This window comes from Oreochromis niloticus, linkage group LG7, assembly GCF_001858045.2.
Source record: "Oreochromis niloticus isolate F11D_XX linkage group LG7, O_niloticus_UMD_NMBU, whole genome shotgun sequence".
Lineage (NCBI taxonomy): Eukaryota > Metazoa > Chordata > Actinopteri > Cichliformes > Cichlidae > Oreochromis > Oreochromis niloticus.
Window position 1 is genome coordinate 23,712,185 of NC_031972.2, and position 19,752 is coordinate 23,731,936.

At 41.5% G+C, this 19,752-nt stretch overlaps 2 protein-coding genes and 1 long non-coding RNA gene across 8 annotated transcripts in view; 1 reads left to right on the plus strand and 2 right to left on the minus strand.

The window, feature by feature from the left end:
- Positions 1 to 19,752, plus strand: part of morn5 (MORN repeat containing 5) — a 38,360-nt gene that overhangs the window by 6,416 nt on the left and 12,192 nt on the right. Inside the window, exons 5-6 of one of the 2 annotated variants that reach the window (XM_003444391.5) lie at positions 5,058 to 5,150; positions 7,637 to 7,906. In XM_003444391.5, coding sequence (XP_003444439.2) covers positions 5,058 to 5,150; positions 7,637 to 7,677 — 134 coding nt within the window. In that variant the 3' untranslated portion in view covers positions 7,678 to 7,906. Of the gene's footprint in view, positions 1 to 5,057; positions 5,151 to 7,636; positions 7,907 to 19,752 lie in introns of those variants that run through there. The other variant, XM_025908647.1, reaches the window with a different exon arrangement.
- LOC106098164 (uncharacterized) lies at positions 689 to 4,508 on the minus strand. Its single transcript, XR_001224308.3, has 2 exons — positions 4,262 to 4,508; positions 689 to 3,235 (listed from the first exon to the last, which is right to left on the minus strand). It is a non-coding gene; the product is annotated as an uncharacterized LOC106098164 (long non-coding RNA).
- On the minus strand, positions 5,887 to 19,688 carry lhx6a (LIM homeobox 6a). Of its 5 annotated transcripts, none has more exons than XM_005451325.4 (9): positions 19,122 to 19,683; positions 18,206 to 18,277; positions 17,734 to 17,916; positions 15,825 to 15,946; positions 9,025 to 9,242; positions 8,533 to 8,633; positions 8,343 to 8,438; positions 8,001 to 8,175; positions 5,887 to 7,855 (listed from the first exon to the last, which is right to left on the minus strand). In XM_005451325.4, the coding sequence occupies exons 1-9, from the start codon at positions 19,197 to 19,199 to the stop codon at positions 7,776 to 7,778; spliced, it is 1,125 nt and encodes a 374-aa protein (XP_005451382.1). In that variant the 5' UTR covers positions 19,200 to 19,683; the 3' UTR covers positions 5,887 to 7,775. The 5 variants fall into 5 exon arrangements, with proteins under 5 accessions (XP_005451382.1, XP_003444380.1, XP_005451383.1 ...); XM_003444332.5 differs by having other exon boundaries at positions 9,025 to 9,245; positions 19,122 to 19,682; XM_005451326.4 differs by lacking the exon at positions 18,206 to 18,277 and having other exon boundaries at positions 9,025 to 9,245; positions 19,122 to 19,682.

Consider the following 19,752-nt stretch of genomic DNA (forward strand, 5'->3'; position numbering starts at 1 on the left):
TCCACATCCTCGCCAGATGTCATCGGTATGTGTAAGAAGACAAAAATTTGGTTCGCGATCCTTTCCTTAATGCGAGTTGTTCATCATCATTATAGTTCTGGTATTGATCTCCAGAGTGATGAAGAAAGAGAGATATGGGGAAAAGAATAAGGGAGGATAAGAAGGAAAGATTTTTTTTGAGGGGGGGGAGTTTGGAAGTTGAGATGAAAAAGAAGAGGAACCGAAAACTTTCCAACAATACTCCGACTCTGTTTTGATTTAGATAAATATGAAGTCAAACAGGAACTGTTTAATGGATTTGTGCCTCTTTTTTCCCCTTTGCAGTGTTCATGTGCAGTTTGTGTGGAGTGATGTGTTGTGTATGTGGCGAATGCTGTTACATACACTCTTTATGCTTATGTGTACTCTCCCTTTTGTCTTGGTATACAATTCTTGAGAAGAATGTCTCCGTATCCTGTATGGATTTATTTTTCAACCCTGGGAGGTGAAGGCATATTTGTCAGAGTGGGTGTGAAGACTGAATTTATTGCCTCGTGGTTTCCGCCCAGGATGAGGACTGTGGGGATGATGGGGCACAGGGAAGGCCCGCCCTCCCAGTGGAGAAGTTTGCATGCAGCAAGTAAGAGGAGGGAGATCCCCATGTCGCTGTGGGGAAAAATTGAGCCAATGAAGACAAAGTCTCATGTTATTTTTGTTTTGTTTTTAAGGTGCAAAAATTATTATTTTTACCCCCTAAGAACCACATGTTGCTGCTTGGAAATATCCGACTAAACTTTCCTTACACGCCAAATCGGACCTTCTGCAAAGAAGCCGTTGCACACTTGGACAAACAGTCCTTCTTGGAACAGCGCCAAGCAGCAAAACAATAGGATCTGTTGATAATTTTCCCCAAGAGGTTTTAGATTATTTTTGGAGTCAAAGCACTTTCTTGTCAGCGCCTGTATGTATGGAGGGATTTGTCAAAAACGGACCATGTAGAGTGATAGTGATAATGGAAAGTGGTGGGAGTGGACACAAAATACAAAATAGCTACAGGGAAGAGGATTCAAGAGTGAGTTAGAACTATACGTTGTGTGTTAAGACGGCTGTAGCCAAGCTGTTTGTACTTTTTGGTTAGCAAAGTCCATTTGTAAAGCCTCACGATAAGTGTGTTTTGGAACCAGAAAAAAAGAAATCAAAGGTCATTGTTACTCTAAAACACCTTGTTTTCTCCTCCTTTTGGCTGATGCTGATCATAATTTACAAAATGCTGTGTCCAATAAGAAACCAGCGACTGAGACTGCGAACCTCTCAGAAAAATGTTTACCGAGGTCATTCCTAATGCCCTCTGCTGGCCATTAGAAAGAGTGCAAAGCTAATGCGCTTCCATCTTTTATATACAGTCTGTTTACAATCTCCAAATACACTGGCTGTCCACACTCATTCTCAACTACTGTACTCTTTTGCTTTATAAGCCTCAGATACAGATACAGATGTATTTCATGAAAGAGGATGCTGGCCATTAATAGAACGATTGGGAATTTGTTCCTTATATTCAAGTTTACTCAAGCCCAGCACCGAACCCTAAACCACTCCTCAAACATGAGTTACTCTGGATAAATGCCAACGCCAAATAGTTGCAAATCAAACAGTGACAACAGTAATGGATGACCCCCTTTTTCTGAATCCAAGTGGTCTGCTCAGTTAATTCCACAAAACCCATTACAAATATTCACTTTAATCATTGACCAAAATGACTCTGCAAGCCGAGGGAATGATCTTTTTAACCGATAGACGATAAGTGCCCTCCTCCAACACACTGACGCATGAAGTCAGTGTGTTGTTCTTGGCTGCTGTTTGTTACTTCATTTAAGGTCATACAGTCTTGAAAAGCTAATCTGTCCTAAATTGTCTGCTAAATTAGTTTTGTGATTCAGATCAAGCAAAGAATTGTCTTTTTTTTTTTTTTTAAATATCTAAAGTTAGTGATTTCATAGCCTCAGTTAAAATAATTTCTCGTTAGGATTCGAGAGGCATTTCAAAGACTGGCACAGCTCCGCGCAATCATTGTTTTTGGTGGGATGACACTGGAAGAAGGGAGTTTGGAAAAGGGTCTCGAGCAGGAGTCAGACAGGTCACTTGGATACAAAGCTACCTCCTGATATGAACAGAGGACAGGAAAAAAGGAAGTGTGCACTGTGCAGTTATTGAAAGTGATTCAAAATACACATTCACCTATCACAGATTTTGTTTCTGGTTTTACTACCTCTTCTTAAGTCCCACAGCAGTTTGTAGGTTGTGCAGTAGGTTACTTATTGCTCACCTGGAGAATACACCAAAGGAAAATAAGAGTATAGTACATGTCAAGCAGCAGATAGCGGTAGCACCTTTGTGCTCTAACTTTAAGAGTGATTTCACTAAATCAGTTGAGATTTTCTAATCCAGTTTAAAAGAACCAGATAGCCTGTAGGTGACAAACAAACAACACTATAGATTTTAGTTTGTACAATTTAGACTGCAGTTCTGAAGCTGTTTGAGTTTTTTTTAATAATTTCTATTTTCATTATGATGAGATCGTTACAACAGTTGTGCCTTTCCACCCTCACTGTGTCACAAACAAGCGCAGCTTAATTAAAACCAACAGACTGCAACACGGGGAAATGATTACTGTTAAATTTTAAGTCCAAATCACACAATCAACAGACTAAATATTTTTAAATACAAACAGCTCGCACGGCTATTTTTAATCTGCTTTCCTGCAGACTTCCAGGGACATACATTAGTACTTTAATTAGCCATCGCTGATGAAGATTGCTGCTAAAAGTTTGAAGGTACTAAGACATTTTGCATCACTCTGTGAAACTGTAATTTAAAAAGAATGAGGGATGCATAGGTCACATCTGCGCTTGAAATCTCCACTGGCGAGTGCCTGAATACGTTCTGTTATAACTGCAAACAAACACACACACAATCAGTTGTGAATACTGCATTCTGTCTTGGCAACAGGCAGCTTCAGAAGGGGCCATGTGTTGCCATATTATTTGGAGCGTTTTCCTGTTTCTGGAATAACCGCTTCCAGTTGAGACTCTGCACAGAGCAAGCTGCACACCGAACACATTCCACTGCCAAGGAAAACACCTCTCTGGTGACCAAAGTGCGGCCCCTCCCTTTGTCCCCTTCCAGCCGAGGTGTTTCACAGACAGATAAAAATCAGCCGGGCTGCTGGGGAGTGCAACATATCCTCACGCTGCTTTTCCTATAAAACAGGATTTGTGCGTTAATCTTGCGAGCCGTGGCAGACGGATTAATACATTTAAAGCTAGAAATTGTAAAACCATCGCTGTTTCATGTTGTATGTGTGTGTCATCAAGACACAAAACCACATTAAAATTGGAGACAGATGACTTATTCATGTATGTTTGAATGTTTGTCTAAGTGTTCATTTAGTTGATTTCCACTGTAGAGCCTCTGCTTAGAAACCACAAAGTGTGCTCCACCGATCGCACCGGTGAAGGGTCAGGTCGTTTGTCAGTGAGTCACAGAGTTCCTGTGAATATTATCCAAATTCTGGATTTACTTCATTATGAAATCCAGCAGAACCTTGTTAATCTCCTATGCAACCACTGTGCTATAAGAAAACCGATTTTTGCTTTTGTAGTCAAGCCATCCTGTATATCTTTGTGTGCATGTATATGTATGTATGTATGTATGTATGTATGTATGTATGTGTGTTACACCACTGCCATTAGGCTGGAAGGAAACACTTTTCTCTCTGAGTGTATTTTGAGGATTAAGATAAACAGACTTTAACAAGGTGCCATTATCGCTTCCACACACTCCCCTCCTCTCACACACTCACATAAAGGTTCTCCATGCAGGTTGTTAGTCGACCAGAAAACTGTTTGATAATTTTGTTTGCATTCTGTTATTGTTGTGTTGCTTTTCCCTCTTATAATTACTCCCCCCCCGGGATTTCACTGCAGTTATACCCATCCTGCCTGATAATTACCACCGTCAAAACTGCTAAATTTAAAAATCACAAAAAAGTGCTGTTCTCACACGTAAATACGCCAGCCACCTGTGCCCTCAGCTAACTTTAGGTGCCAATTACACGTGACTTAAATCCAGAGATAAACGCTGCCAACACTGAAGAGAGCGGAATTGCAGCAAATATGAAAATGCCCCCCAATCTAATTATCATTAAGGAAGGTTTTGGGGGGGTTGGTGGTTAATTGAGGTCAGTCTCGTGGCCGCTCAGTTATGTGTGAGCTGCCGTAATTACCTTTTCCGCTAACAAAATGCGTTACAAAGATCCGCGGCGGCAGCTGCCCGCGTGTCCGTCGCGTTCAATTGACCTCCCGATCAGAGCAGGTAGAAAAGGAGAGGCAGAGAATGAGGGGAGAGGCCGTTTCGCACTTGAAGAGGCTGTTAGTGTTGACGCCCTCGGCCGGCAATTACACACAATCAGCGGGAGAGCTGCAGACCTGCTCCTCTGTACAATGGAACCCCGCGCGCGGTGGAACCTGGGGGTGAGGCCCGCGAGCCGCTCAAGTGCGTGCAGCTGCGCGCGCTCCAGAGAGAAAAGCCGACTTCCCCTGCAATTAGCTACTCGTTTCAGTTTTTAACAACGAAAAACTGGTTTATTATCATCTCCTCTGGCAGTCGTTTCGGTTAAAAAAAGAAGAAGAAGAAGAAAGGAAAAAAATTGGCGTCCATTTTTTGTGTGTGGGGGTTATTATTTATTGGTGTCTGAAGTGGCTCTGAGAAGTTATTTTCTGCTAATTGTCGGGCTTATCTTGCTTTGACAGATTTAACCGAGACTTAAATGGCCCTTCAGCGGTGCTGCCTCGCACTCAGTGCGACCTGCGGTGTGATAATGCTTGCTGTTAGGTTTTTGATTTAAACGTTTTAAGCGACTTCAACCAAAAATGCTTCTTGCTGTGCGCCTTCATACGATTAAATCTGTATTATTAGAGTGTAGGTCAAAAGAATGGTTAAATGGTTCACTTTTATCTGGAATAAAAAGAAGAATAAAAAGATACAAATTGTAATAATTTCCCTTTGGATCTTTCCACCAGATGACCAGGAGCATGAGTGGATTGTGCGGACTTGTCGGAAGGCTTGGGATGAGGTTTGTGGCGCTGAGCCGGAAAAATCAGCTGCAGCCAGATGTGAGGAGAACAATGTTAACTTTTAGCTTGTTATTTATTAAAACCGAGCTATAGGGAATTTCTGTCTTGTATTACATTTTGCATTAACGACTGAAAAGTAAATTATCAAGTCCATGCTTTTATATCATCTCGTTTTATTTTCCCCCCACATTGCTGCTGTGGCCTATGTATTCTGGGAGGTGCAACAGCCACCTTTCAGTGCATTCATCTTAATTTCCATAATACTGTATGCATTACAGAGAGGGAGCTAGAGGAATGGAAAGAATCTGGGAAATACATTTACAATCAGTTTACAGGCAGCACAGAATATATCCAGTTTTATTATTTGATTTTGATTGCCATACTGTATTATTTCAGATCTACATCTCACACCCAGAAGAATTAGGACAGGCAATCAGTTTCCAACTGGGTTAAACAGTCTTTATACATGCTGCCCAAACAACTCTGTTATTCTAACTTTATCTAACAACACATTTCCCATCCCTGTAATAAGAATTGACTTGTTTACAGTGAATTAATGATGTGCAAAACACCACAGATTCTTGGTGTAACACAAATGTGCCATTCATGTGTGAGGGTTGGTTTTGAGGGGTTTTGGTGCTTATTTTGCAGGGGTTTTTTTTTCATGCCTAAATGAAAGATTTTAGCAGGCATTCAAAAGTGAGTGTATTAAACTACAAACTGAGGTAATTTGCCAAAGATAGGAAATTAGCAGGTAACATTGACAAGGCTTTGATCTGCTGGGCGAATGTCAGGCACTCATTAAATTACTCTTCAACATATCGCCATAAACCCCCCATTAGCAGATTAAAAAAAATATCAAATAAAATTAATAATGAATGAACACCCTTGAGAGCAGGGGAAATTTCCCATAATGCACTCTTTGTCTTGCACAAAAATGCAGACCCAGCACACACACACACACACACACACACGAGGATGTACACTGTTAACCACTAAATTGAGCACAAATGCTAAAGTAAACACACACGAAGTGAAGTTACAGCAAAACACAATGCCTGACTTAAAAAAAATACACATGGAACACAGAGTTACTTTATATTTATGGATTTTATTTGTATATTTACCATTTGAAACTTCATTCCATCTGAGCCCGATTTAATCGTCTTACACGCTTGTCTGTGCTTCGCAGCTGACATGTTTTGGAAAATTAAACGTGAATAATTGCTTTGCTAGTTTATCCTCAGAAATGATCCAAAGCCACCAAAAAAATATCACATTCTATTTTATTGCATTTTATTACACAAAACATTTATGATGCACAGTCTATCAAATAAACTTTTTTGTTTCATTTCATGTTTTTTTTTAAACAAAACAAACAAACAAAAAAAAACATTTCAAATGGGGGAAAAAGTGCTTTACAGGGATTTACCATCTCAATAAATACAAGGACATTGAGGTCTTGTTGGATCCTGTTCTTCACACTATGGCCATGAAACTAAAATACAAATGCACACTCTATACCCCTGCCAATACTCACACATTCACACACACAGACACACACACATCTTAATATGTACAAACCCAGTCGTTTTTATACTGTCCATATTGTACCAATACAATATTCCCTGCTTGTGTGGAACACACACACACACAGAGAGGCTGAACAAGCAACCTTATAAATTATAAATTAGTAACATTACACCTGTGGGAAAATCTGGAAATGTGGTCTGATTTTGCAGGAATGTGAAGTTTGACTTGTATGGTCATCTCAGACTTTCCTCTTTAAACAGGACTGTGATAGTTTAAAGTCTGCAAACTCTCTCCAATGTCTCCAATGTTGTCCTTTGCAGCTTCATTTAATGGTAAACAGACAAAATGCTACAACAGAGTCTGTTAATTAGTTTGTGATTTTTCTGCCAGTTGAAGATTTAGGAGTCTCATAATTTTTCCTGCGTAATAACAGTTAAATGTTTAGTGAGAAATATCACTTTGGAAAAGATAAGGCACGTAATATTTTTCTTGTCTCTAATTCTGCACCTCAGTTCGGTGGGAAAGGAAGGAGGAAGTTTCTGGTTTTTCTGAGACGTCATAAAGTCAATATGTCATTCCGAAATAAAAAGTATTTCAACAATCAAAGATTTCTGTTATATTTAGATTCCTTCATGGTTGCTTAGAGAGAAAAGAGCCAGGAGCCTTACCTCTAATGTGGTCTACTGTGGCCTTTGGGCCACAAAGATAGTTCCCCTTTAAATTTCTCTCCGTGTTTTGACAGCACTTCAAGAAGATTCCTTGCTCAGTTTATCCCTTTAAAGCTCCCTTCACCTCCACATTAGGTGGCTCTGAGTAGAGTGGAGGATGCTGTACACGTGAAGCAAAAGGGTCCGTGTGAAACATAGTCTGTGAGTTTAATGATAAACGCTTCAAAGTCATTTTTGGAAGTCCTATCCCCAGAAAAGAACATAATCACAGATGGTTTTTAGCTTTTATCTCGTTCATCCATTTCTCTTTTTTTCTGGTTTCAGTGGACAAGGCTCCTGCAATATTTGTCTCTTCTCCACGCTGACTCCTGGATGACCTTTGAGTTGGTTCAGGAGACATCACTGATGTTAGATCAGGGGTTGGGATCGGGAGGTCAGGGGTCATAAGGGCCATGTCGGAGAACTAGCGACTGAGGGGGAGCTGAGGCAGCGACATGGCCTGATGAGAGAGACTCTGAGAGGTCAGGACAGAGAAGGGATGACCTGGGGAGCAAATCATAAAAAACACACAAGATTAAAAAAAAAAAAAAAGCAAAATGTGTGTCTTACAAAGCTTCCATACTTTAAAAAGTCAAAACAGATACTAAAGATGATGTGCCTATTTACACCACAGTAAATCATAACTCACTGTCAATGTACCCATGAAGGGCCACCATGCGCGCTCGCTCGGGACTGCCAAACGGAGAGTAATGCAGCTCATCGGGCAGAGATGAGGGTATCCTGGACTGAGGATGACCTTGAGGAGCCCCGCTGTGCTGGGGCGTGTGCTTTTTATGTCTTGCTCTGCAGTTTTGAAACCACACCTATGAAGATGCAATGTAACCAGACATCATGTGGCTATATTCTTAAAGTTTGTTTTTTCAGTGGCATGTATTTAAAACAACTGTAAGAATGTGTTTCGTTAGTTTAGCATTTTAACATTTTATTATATTGACGTCATCCATTCATGCTTTTTATACACACTGCTCACCTGTATGACTCTTCTGCTTAGCCCTGTCATGTCGGCTAGTTTCTGTAGCGTCTGGGCATCCGGATTGTTGTCCTGAGCAAACTGTGCCTGCATGATCTGCACAATGAGACAAAATATTAGGCACCATGTCAGGGCTTTGGCACAGTAAATCAACGTCGTGCACTTCGGTGTTGCTGAGTGCGTTTCTCACCTGCAGCTGTTCTGCGGTGAAAGATGTCCGTGCTCTTTTGGCCGGTTTGGGTTGACTGTCTTGTTCTGTTGGAACTGCTCCCTCTAATGTGATGCCATTGCCTAAAAAACACACACACACACATGCCAGAGACAAGTCAGATAATAGTTCAGTGATAAATAAAGTGACTATAGATGTCAGGAGACATCCTGTGACACTCTATGTCTCCTGACATCTATAGTCATTTATTTATCAGTCTACAGGACATGAAAAATTTATCAGAAAGGGACCTCGGGAGTTTTGATGCCCCAGCAGGGACCCAAATTTGAGAGCCGTGGCCTACTTTTGAGCTCTTGCAGCATAGCATGCTAATTCTGTAGGTATTTCCGGTTTCAGAAAATTAACAGATATCAATCATTTGAAATAGTTACGACAAGGAATGATTCAACCAGACAATAAATTTGCTGAAAAGCACAGCTTCAGATATATCTTGTCATCTACCCAACCACTCACCGCTCTCAGCTGCTCGTTTGAGGTTCTCCACCATGGTGTCGTAGTGGATTCGGCACAAGACCTTCTCCTCCACCAAACCAAACTCTTCTCCCGTGGACAGCTGCCTCTTACACGAGTAGCAGGCAAAACATGCCAAGTGGTATGCGTTTCCCCTTGCACGCCGCACCCAGTCGCTGGCGTATATCTGCCGCCCACAGCGGGCACACTTAGTACCAAACCTACTGTGAGGGGGAGAAGGAGAGAGCAGCAGAATGAGGAATGATGGGTAAAAAAAGACACTTTGGAAAGATAAAATTGTTGCAGAACAGAAAATGAAACATACACAGTGACTTCATTTTCTTTGAGAATATTTTCTTGAAGTCAAGTTTGACATGAATTTTTTTTTTATTTCTGGCAAAGCTCAGAAGCTTTAAAGGAAACCTTGGAGGAGGAGGATATGGCTTTCAGAAAAGACTCCTGAGTGCGGCTGCAAGCTGAGCCTTGAATGCAAACAAACCAACACCTGCAATTTCCTGACTGATGCATGAAGCCCCTGACACATATATACACACACACAAAAACACACATAAGCCAGGTTGGCTTTAAACACAGTGGAAGATGAAGTAAAACCCAGATGACATCATTCTAGATCGCCTTCGCTGTAACTGATAGCAACAGCGAGGTTGGCGGTGAATAAACCCAAACCACCTGACTTGCTGTTACGGATGGGTGGTCGGTGGGAGAGAGAAAGAGGATCAAAGATGTAAGGCTAGAAATGCTTCAAGACAATTCCTCATTAACAAGAAATAAGATAGCTGAACATCTGCTTAGTTTAACTGTTTTAAATGAGGGGGATAAAACGGGACACGGTGGTCAAAGAAGAAATAAAGGCTGCTGTAGATTTATGACTAATCCCATGAAAAGGCCATCCTATCCCATATGTCGGTGGCCATTCTTTTAAAAAGAAAAAATGTAAATCCCAAATATTAAAAAAGTATTTTCAAATTTATTAGTGCATTAGTAATATGTGTGTAGAAATGAGTCAAATTGAGCTGCAGCACTTGTGCCTTATGAAATAAGATATATCAGACTTAGGCAATACAGATGATACTTGTTTAGGGGAAAAATGTCGAATATCTCATATCCCTTCGCGAGATTGTGTTTACTGAGCAGCTGGGTCCGTGGAGTATCCAAATAAATCTCCATTTTATTGCAACAGAAATATTATAGATGTTCCCTGTTTTGCACAAGAATAAAAAGATATTAAGCGCCTCATTTGAAGGACCCATTATGGGTTTTAATGGGTATCAAACGCTTTAGGTTGGAGATGGTTATGGTTATGTTAAGAGCCATTGTTGGGGTCGGCAGCTGCCAATTCTGCTGGAGGAGGCCAGATTTGTAAGCAGCCTGAAAGAAAGTGCTTCTTCAAGGGTAAAACTGGCAGGGAAGGGGGTGGGGGTAAACATGCGCAGTGTGCTGCACTGTACAGCCGGATTTGTGTACGTTCATCAGCCGTGCTCACCCCGATATTTCGCTCGCTGCTCCATACACAGCCACAAACATGAGCCATATTTAGAGTCAGAGGTCAGTGGAGCTGGCGGAGGGCAGGGAGCCGGAAAAGAACAGTCATGGAGAGAGAGAGAGAGAGGACGTAAGTGACTGAGACAGGGAGTCGTAGGGCTGGGGGGAAATGGCAAAGTGGAGAGCGTCAGCGGCGGAGAGAGCGAGCAAAGAGAGCTTGGGGTGCAGAGGAGCACAAGGGCTGCCAAGTGAGTGGGTTTGGCAGCGTATGCGTGCACTCAAGTCCACTCTATCTAGGATGAAAGCATACTAAGGCCCTGACATCTCACAAGCTTGTAACCCTCCTTATGTGCATGAGCTTGTTTGCCAGAAGTCACTTTTATGCATGTAGTGTGGTGCAGACTATTTATGGGGCGTCATTAGGCGACTACTGTTTGAAGGTCAGCCTAGTTTTTATCATCACGGGTCAACAAATTATATAGAATATCACAACAAATGCAAAAAATAGTATTCTTCAAGGGAGAAAAAAGCGGTGCGACTGTAACAGTGAGTCCTTGTGATGACCTTCAAGGAAAATTGGCTGGCATGGCACCCACTAAGGGCTTAAGTTGTCTCTGATATGTTCAGATTTAACCAAACAACCTCTTATGCGCCATTAAAGCCGCTCCGGGAGACAAATGGACTGCGCGGCTCACTGTACGGTATCCTTTCAGACTGTTACAGAGAAGTCGGGCCTGTTTCTACAGTAAAGAGGAAAACATTGTGGAACGTTCCAGCTAATGCAGCATGACAGCTTGTCAGTTTCATGGTCCGAGACAGAACCCAGAAAAAGCTGCAAACCATCCCTTGTTTTAACCCCCTCCTCCTCTTCTGTCTTCCTCCCTTCCCTCCTACTTCTGCACCCATACTTTTTCTGTATCTTATTCTCCCTTTGCACCAAAAACTTGATGTTTATTTTGGATCCGTGTCAATCCTCGCAGCCCTTATATCACTCACCGCAAAACTTCCTTTCCCCCTCAGACTTCTCCTATTTGCTCCCCTTATTCTGTCTAATTCTTACTGGTTTTTTTATACGGTAATTCACCTGCTGCTGAAAGAGGGGCCTGAGGAGGTACACGTTTTTTGGATTATTTATGATGTGCTCTGAGAACATGCTAATCTCTATTAGATTTGTCCTGAGAGAGGCTGTGCGGTTTGTGTGCGAGAGGTTCACATTAGGCTGACAGGATTCTGAGCTGAGAAAAAGAGGGGAAATGTTTCATATGCTTTACATCTTTTAACAGGTTTTAATAGATCAGGGTTTTATGGATAAACCCTGCAGAAAATACAAGTCCTTGACACTCTCATCCGCTGCTCTTTTAGCCTGCAGTAACTAGGAATACGGGCAGTTTTCTTTGCAACAGCCAATCTGATTTTCGGCATGAATAATCTAGTGCAGCGCTTTAACCGAGCAGCGTAACACTGTGTGTCACAGATGTCTTATTATAATTTTAATTCATTCGCTTCTTGATAAAAATCTCTGTAGCTGCTGCTCTCCTTTGTTGCTATGGAGACCTAATCAGCTAACCAGAGGTGGGTGGTTGATGAATAATTATTATTGCAAAAAAAAAGATAAAAATTCAAGCACACACACGCACAAAGAGACGTGCACACATCCACATGTGCTCACATCTCACCCACGAAGTTCATTACATACGTGGACTCTGGTTACAGTGTCAGTGTCACAGGGTGCCCCTGATTAGGGCAACTTCCTGTGTGGCCTGCAGCTCACGGACGCGGATGGGGTTTCTATGGGGCGAGGCGAGGGAGGGCTGCAAGGAGGCGAGGGGAGGAGGCTGATAAAGAAATGGTTTGCGTATGTGTGTGTGTTTGAGGGAGAGAGAGAGAGAGAAAGCAAGCCCCCGAGGCCTGACATGGGTTTGAGAGGCACAGCGGGGGCTCTGTCCTGCACCCCTATAACGCTGACATCGCCCCCACCCAACCTCTGCATACACATACACACGTATATGGAGGGAAACCCACTCTGATTTCCTGCTATTACGCCCCATTAAAGCAGCTGTCAGTCCAAAGCCAGATGAGAGGCTGACACAGATGAGGAAATATCTCCAGAGGTTTGAAAGCAGTCCAAAGGATCTGGACTTGCAGCGGTGTTTAGCCTAGTTTAAATCTGGCCTAAACCCAGATTACAGTTTATATTTACAGAAGTAACCATTGCACAGGCCCCAGCCCTGCAGCAAAGCTTCAATGCAGCATTTTTTAAAATAGCATCACATTCTCAGAGTGACTTATTAGGACATCGAATCCAAAACTACTGATGTTATTGTGCAAAAGAGGGATTTCGTCCACATATTGTAACCATACTCACTATTCTTTTCTTGCAGTAGTTTTTAATCTGCGTATCTGCATTATGAACTCTTTTATGACTATGCTTGTCATCTCTGTCTTTAGAGTCATAGTTCTGTACAGCAGATAGACGACAAATGTGAGGTAAACTGTGTTTTATGGAGCAGTTTAGGTCTTTTGACCAGTTTTTAAACTTCTAAATTTAGGAAATTAGTTGCTTTGCATTTTGTGAAAATAACTATGTTTTTTCATATAAAACATCTGTGCAGAAAAACCCTTTTCATTCACACTATTTATTAAAAAACGTTTTAAACAAAATTAGGAAAAATAACAAGAGTAATAATAAGTTTTATTTTAGGGGGAAATGTGTCAGTTTATGTGACAGTTTAATTTAGACCCCCAGTTTCTATGAATTAAATATTTTCTTATTTCTGTGCATTTAAATAATTAATTAACAACCATATAGGTTTAAAAATGCCACTTAACTACATCTATGACCAAATTAACCAGAAAGAGGCCCTAAGTGACCCTCATTATACAAACAAACGAATTTCATTTTTACCCAGAAATCAACCACTACAGAGCAAAGAAAACTAAATTAGCACAATAATGACAAATGGTTTTTAATATTTGAGGCTAAAATACTGCAGTAATTCTGAAAAGAGATTATATTATATTATTGAGGTCTTCGGCGTCTGATTATGTACATTTGTCGCCACTTTCTGGCCTTTAAAACACTAAAGAGTAAGTGACTAAATATTTGTCAGATGCCTTGATGATTAAAAGAAATAATAACTGCCGCAGTGTTGCACTTCTCCGATGATGGGATGACGCAACATTGCCGAGGTTTTCTCTGTTTTAATTCGTTGGCGCACAGAGGAGAAAGAGAAGCAATCTGATGAAAGACAACTCTACCAACAAGTGACAATATAGTTTAAAACAATCAAGCGCTTAAAACTCTTTGACTGTAAGAGAGCTTAAACTGTTTTATTCATTACCATCTGAGATCTGATACTATGACGTATTTAAGCGTCCACATTTAAAAAGCATTTCTGAGTCTCTCAGCGAGCAGTGAGCAGTGTGGAGGTAAATTCTGAGGGAGCATTGGGTGGGTGGGTAAAAGAGGTGGGTTGGTAAAATATTATGGTGCGGCAGAGCAAACACAAAAGTCTCCATTTTGGGGGAAAAAGGAGCAAAATGACTGGCAGCTGCTAGACATGCATAAATAAATAGAGATCTGTGTGTGTTGGTGAGCAGTGTGTGTGTGTGAGTAGGTGGATTATGTGTGCAGGTGTGTGCATTGGGCATTTCTGCTAATGCCCATTTAAAAGTTTCACATTTGTGTTTTTATGTTTCTTATTACATGTTTGTCCTTGTGCAGGTATCTGTCTCAGGGTGTGTTTTCAGTTTGGACATAAGCCACATTCACACGAGTTACATGCTGACCAGGCACTCGGGGCGGTCTAATTGCTGGTCTGGAGACCTGAGGGTCTGGGGTGGGGGGGACAACTAATTGCTGGTGATTATAAACCTCAGAGCAGTGACTTGGTGTCAGATTTTGATCAGACAAACACCAAGGCTCACTTGCAGCTCCATGCACTCACACACACACACATACACACACACACACACACACACACACACACAGAGCGGTAAGCACAAATTGGCACACGTGTCCATACGATTAATACACCAGCTCCAGGCTACTGAACAGAAATTTACCATACTGATGCTGCTGTGAACCCCTTTTAACCCTGTACTACCACACACACACAGGCCTGCACACATTTTTATACTTTCCTCTTGCTTTTTGGCACTCACAAAAACACACAAAAAGGGAGCAGAAATCTGAGTCAAAACAACAGACAGGTTTTCTTAGTCCAGCTTGTATTGTAATAAAATTGTACAAAATTTGCCTATGCATTCATGGCATGTTCTATACAGACTGTAAACAATTTTATTTTGTATTATTTTAGATATATTATCATACCTCTTTGTTATCTTTCTTGACAGTGACAGAGATATTTCATTTTTTAGGTTTACTTAACAATCGCTATTGGGGGTTTTATTATTATTGTTATTAGGCTTGATTCACTAATTGAAATTATATTTGCTTTTTAAAATGAGACATATCCTTTTATTATAGAATAGAATAGATATTAGGCATTTCCTTTTTTGCACTTAAGCTCTGTTTGTCTATAGGGACCGACTAAATCCGGACAGCTACACACTCAAACTGGCATTTCCGCTAATTTCCGTTTACATCACGTGTCCCCGTCAGGGTGTTAAAACTGTTATCCGCGCGCATCGTGGCACGTGGTGTGTTAATTTTGTACCTCATTCAAGACTGCGTCATGAGAAAATGATTTCACCAGCTTTTAGGCACTAAATGCTGGAGAAAGGATCCAATGATCGGGCAGTTGCAAAACACAAAAACACGCCCAGCCAGTCTGGCACAGTGCACTGGAAATGCATAAATAAGCGAAAAGAAAGTAAAGTGTGCTAACTTTAATTTGCCTTTTAAGATCTGATATGATCGAAGCGGTAAAGAGAAGCTGGTCAGAACAAGGTCAAATGCGTTTTTCTTTAAATAGCGTAAAACCTACACAGCCACAACATTTTAAACACTTTAGGGAAATTTTCCCAGAGTGCAGCACTCCAGTGTTTTTCCTTTTATAGGCCTAGCTGCTGAAAATGTCGCGTTTTTTGGATAGCCATAACAAAACTGTGAATCTTTCAGCCCTTCTCTGTAGGCAAAAGCTTTTATTTTGTTACACACTTTCAGGTTTTGAAAAGGCCTTTCAAGAACACATGAGGCAACCCACATGCATACGTTTCAAAGGTTAAGCGTGCGTGTGTGAGTGCGTGCACGTGTGTGCGACAGAGAGAGAGAGAGAGCTGTGCTGGCAGAGGGGCGGACGTGGTATTTTGAAAACACGGCCATAAACTTACCCTACCTGAAATAATCCATTTTACAGAAGATCTCTTTGTTTTTGATGTAGCAGCTGCTGTGCTGACGTAGTGACGTCCTGCACACTGAGCACTCCAGACAGCGCACGTGCCAAATCAGGTTGTTCACCTGCAAAGAGACACCAAGCGTGTCAAACACACACAAACTGATGATATAAGGCCGCATTAAGGACTTAGGGTGTCTGCTGTGGTGAGTAATGACTCTGTCACACTGTGGAACACTGACGTGATGCAGCAGCATGCGTTATGAACGCGCCTGCGCAAATCCGACCGATCGTGAGCTTATTTTGAATGTTTATGAGAGATATAAATAAAGTTTTTTTTTTAAACTATTTTTTAAAATTTATTTGTACTCACTATTCTAACTGAATAAATAAAATGCAAAAAACTCTAAATAATAATAATAAAAAAACCCTCACAGTTTTGAGCCATTTATGAATATAATGCTGAAACTAAGGCGTGCAGCTTATCACAGACGTTCGTGTAGTTTAGTAATATGCTTTTTAGGAGGTTTTTTTTTTCTTGTTTGTTTTTGTCCTAAAACATATTTTATTGGCAATTAAAATATTATATGAAATATTAAGGCATCAACCGCTATTTTCTGTGACTGGGCGATTTTTTTATTCGTTAAACAGCATTATAATCTTTTAGGAAATCAATAATTTAAAAAAGGTCAAAACAAATTTAAAAAAATATACTTTTGCAAGCTTACAGGCAGCAAAGCCATCCGGCTTGTCTATTTATTCATACTGAGAGAGTTAAAGGAGGCTGCCAAAAACACTTGCCTTAATGTTATATTTATATTTATATCTGTAACTTTAAATGATTATTAGTATTTATTATTATTATTTGCCCTAATAGATATATTTTTCGTTGATGAATTTGAGTTTTTTTAATTATTATTTTGAATACAGTGTTAAATAATCAGTCCCGACATTTAACATCATGAGAAAAATATTTTTTTTTAAACAACAGGCTAAATAAAGAAGACAAACAATTGTTGCACACAAAAGATTTTAATTGTTTAGTTTTTGAGATCGTATAAATTAAATCTATCCAGAGAATTTACAACATGTATAGACAAAATGCCTTCAATAGATTATTGCAGATAATTGCAGATAAACTAATAGATCTGGACATGAAAAATACAATAAAATAAAATAAAAATTTCAGTGTGACTAATTTATTATAATAGCCTAAACATTTAATTTAAGCCCAGATATTAAATATTTAAATAAAAAAACCTCCTTTGCCTTATCTGTCCCGCGGATGGAGAACAAAGTAGGCAGATAACGAACTAATGATCTTCACATTTCCTGACACACACACACACACACACACACGGCCACGCGCGCACTAGTGAAGATTGTTTGGGGTTGGAAACACACGAGCGCACGCGACAAAAGCAGGGCGTCCTGGCTGTGAAACAGCAAAAGAACCAAAACATTCCTGTTGTGACTGTCTGCGGTCTCTCAAACACAGAGCGCCGTTTAATCTCTGTTTCCTGAAATGTTACGGTGGCGATAACATCGCTGAGATTTAGAAACAAATCGCCTCTTGTGTCTTTTCCTGTTTTCCGAGTTGGCTACAAGATAATAAAAGTTTTAAGTAAGTCAGGCAGCTGCTTCAAATATCATTGCAACCTTTTTTTTTTTCTTTTTCTTCTTTTCGTCTGTTTTCAGTTTGAAGTTGTATTTATTTATTTATTTATTTATTTGTTTTGCCTTCAAATCTCCAAATTGCGTTAAATTCCGTGCAAACTTACGGCGGGCCTGCCATATCCAAAAATAAGAGCAGAGTCAGCACAGCATCCTACTTCATTAGCTCCCGATTGCCTTGTGTAGACGAACTATTTCTGTCTGTTAATGTAAAAAGGAAAACAAAAAGTCCTCTCACCTTCAGCAAGTATCTGTCCAGGATCTCCAGACCGCAGCTGGCGCACAGGTTCTTCCCGGTTGACGGCACCGAGCTGGTGGTGGAGGTCGGCGAGCACACGGAGGGGGTGGACGGAGTGCTGGGGGAAGAGCGGGTGTCCTCCCGCTCCATGTTGGACCGCTGGGATTCTCCGTCCGAGTGAGACTGCAAGAGGGCATCAGCAGAGCTCAGCACTGACACACACACACACACACACCGATCATCCTCATCAGAGCACTGACAGTTTTCAGATGTCGCCATTTTTTTTTTTACCATGTATTTGCACTGCAGTGCGCGCATAATTCACAAATTTAACCTGATCTGTGATCCCGTTTCGCCAGCGTGAATGCGCGTGGGCCAAACGGTCATCCGCTGCACGCTATCGGCGCACTGAAAGAGCCTTTTTTTTTAAACATATATGTTTTAAAGCATAAACGGGCAATAAAGCTCTCACCATTGGCGCGTGCTTAGAGTCCACACTGCAGCGCGAGGCTCCCGGTGTGCTCTGGTGCTCGGTGGAGATCACCTACAAGAAAACGATCAGTGAGCGGCAGGTCTTCATCACTTTCTCCGTCTCATCATCAGTTGAGCCGAGCAATCCTCGGGGTACATTTGCGGACAGCTCTCCGAGGTTACTCCTATATAAGTAGACCTGACAATAAACCCCCGGTTAAACCTGTTTAAAAGCCCCCCTGTAACAAAAGGCAGTGTTTTAATGAAGCTATCTCAAATTGGATTGATTTGTTCCCCCTGCCCTTAACCCATGCCTCTCAGAATAATAGCATTTTCTTCGCAATCCAGGACACGAGACTGGAGGATGGGGAGTGGGGTGTGGGTGTGTGTGGGGGGTGGGGGGGACTACCTGTAATTACAAATAGTTGAAACGCTGGGGGGATAAGAGGGACACGGAGTGTCAATTTCAACTGTCAATCAGGGGGGGGGAAAGGCAACGGGTCACCCAAAGAATTGCAAATTTGATTTTTAATGGCTGTAATTAAAATCTAATTCTCTTCACGCGAATTGGCAGCGCTCGAGAGGCTCACGGACAGCAAATCACGCCATTCATACGCAGAAGAAGCGCGTGCAGCTGATCTCCACACACACACACGAAACATGATTCTTGTGAGATCACGGAGAGACAAAAAACAAAATCCCCGCACGATCCCCGCCCCGGGGGGCTGCCGAATAAACTGCGCGCTTCTGCCGTCCGTCCCGTTCAGTGAGAGGAGAAACTGGCATGTTGAAAATATCCCACAGTAAAACTAGAGCCTAGTATAGCATCCGCACTGCACATTTGACTAGCTGCAAGTGGAGTCATTTTAAACCATTTTTAAAAAGGCCCAAATATTGCGTTTCCAGAGTGTCAGTACCTGCTTTGTTGGGATTCCTTCGGACAGAATTTTATTTCCCTCTGAAAGAGGGGACAACACTTCATTTTTCCAGTACATGAACCCCTGGAGTCTCGCAGTGTTTCCAGAGTCTGGGATCAGGAGAATAGTCGGCGATGGGCGTGAAAAAAGAAAAGAAAAAGAAAACAAAAAAGTAAAAGATGGGGAAAAAACAGTTATATCCGTACCATGAATGAACTGTGGCGCGCACTTTTGTTTTTTTTAAAAATGTCTCTCTTTAAAACACGAACACGGTCTGTCACGGCAGTGATGCAGCCACGCAGCGCCGGAGAGTTTTGCTTGCTGCTCCTCACAACAGATTTCTTACGTTTCCCTCTCTCTCTGTCGTCTTCTTCTCTCTTTTCCTTTTCTGATCGGGGGTCCGACCACAGGAAGTGAATCAAGTCGAGGCGCCTCGTAAAAACTCCCCCCCAAAAGAAAAGCTCTTGAAGTTCAGCAGAGACTTGCGGGGCTGCACAGGCGAGCGGAGAACCTGAGTGTCTCTGCAGAGCTGCAGTGAAAGTTTGTGCGAGACTCTGGCCTGCCTTATAGTTAAAGAAGGGGGAGGGCGAGGAAAGAGTTTCATGTGCGTGAGAAGGCTGGACGCGCAGTT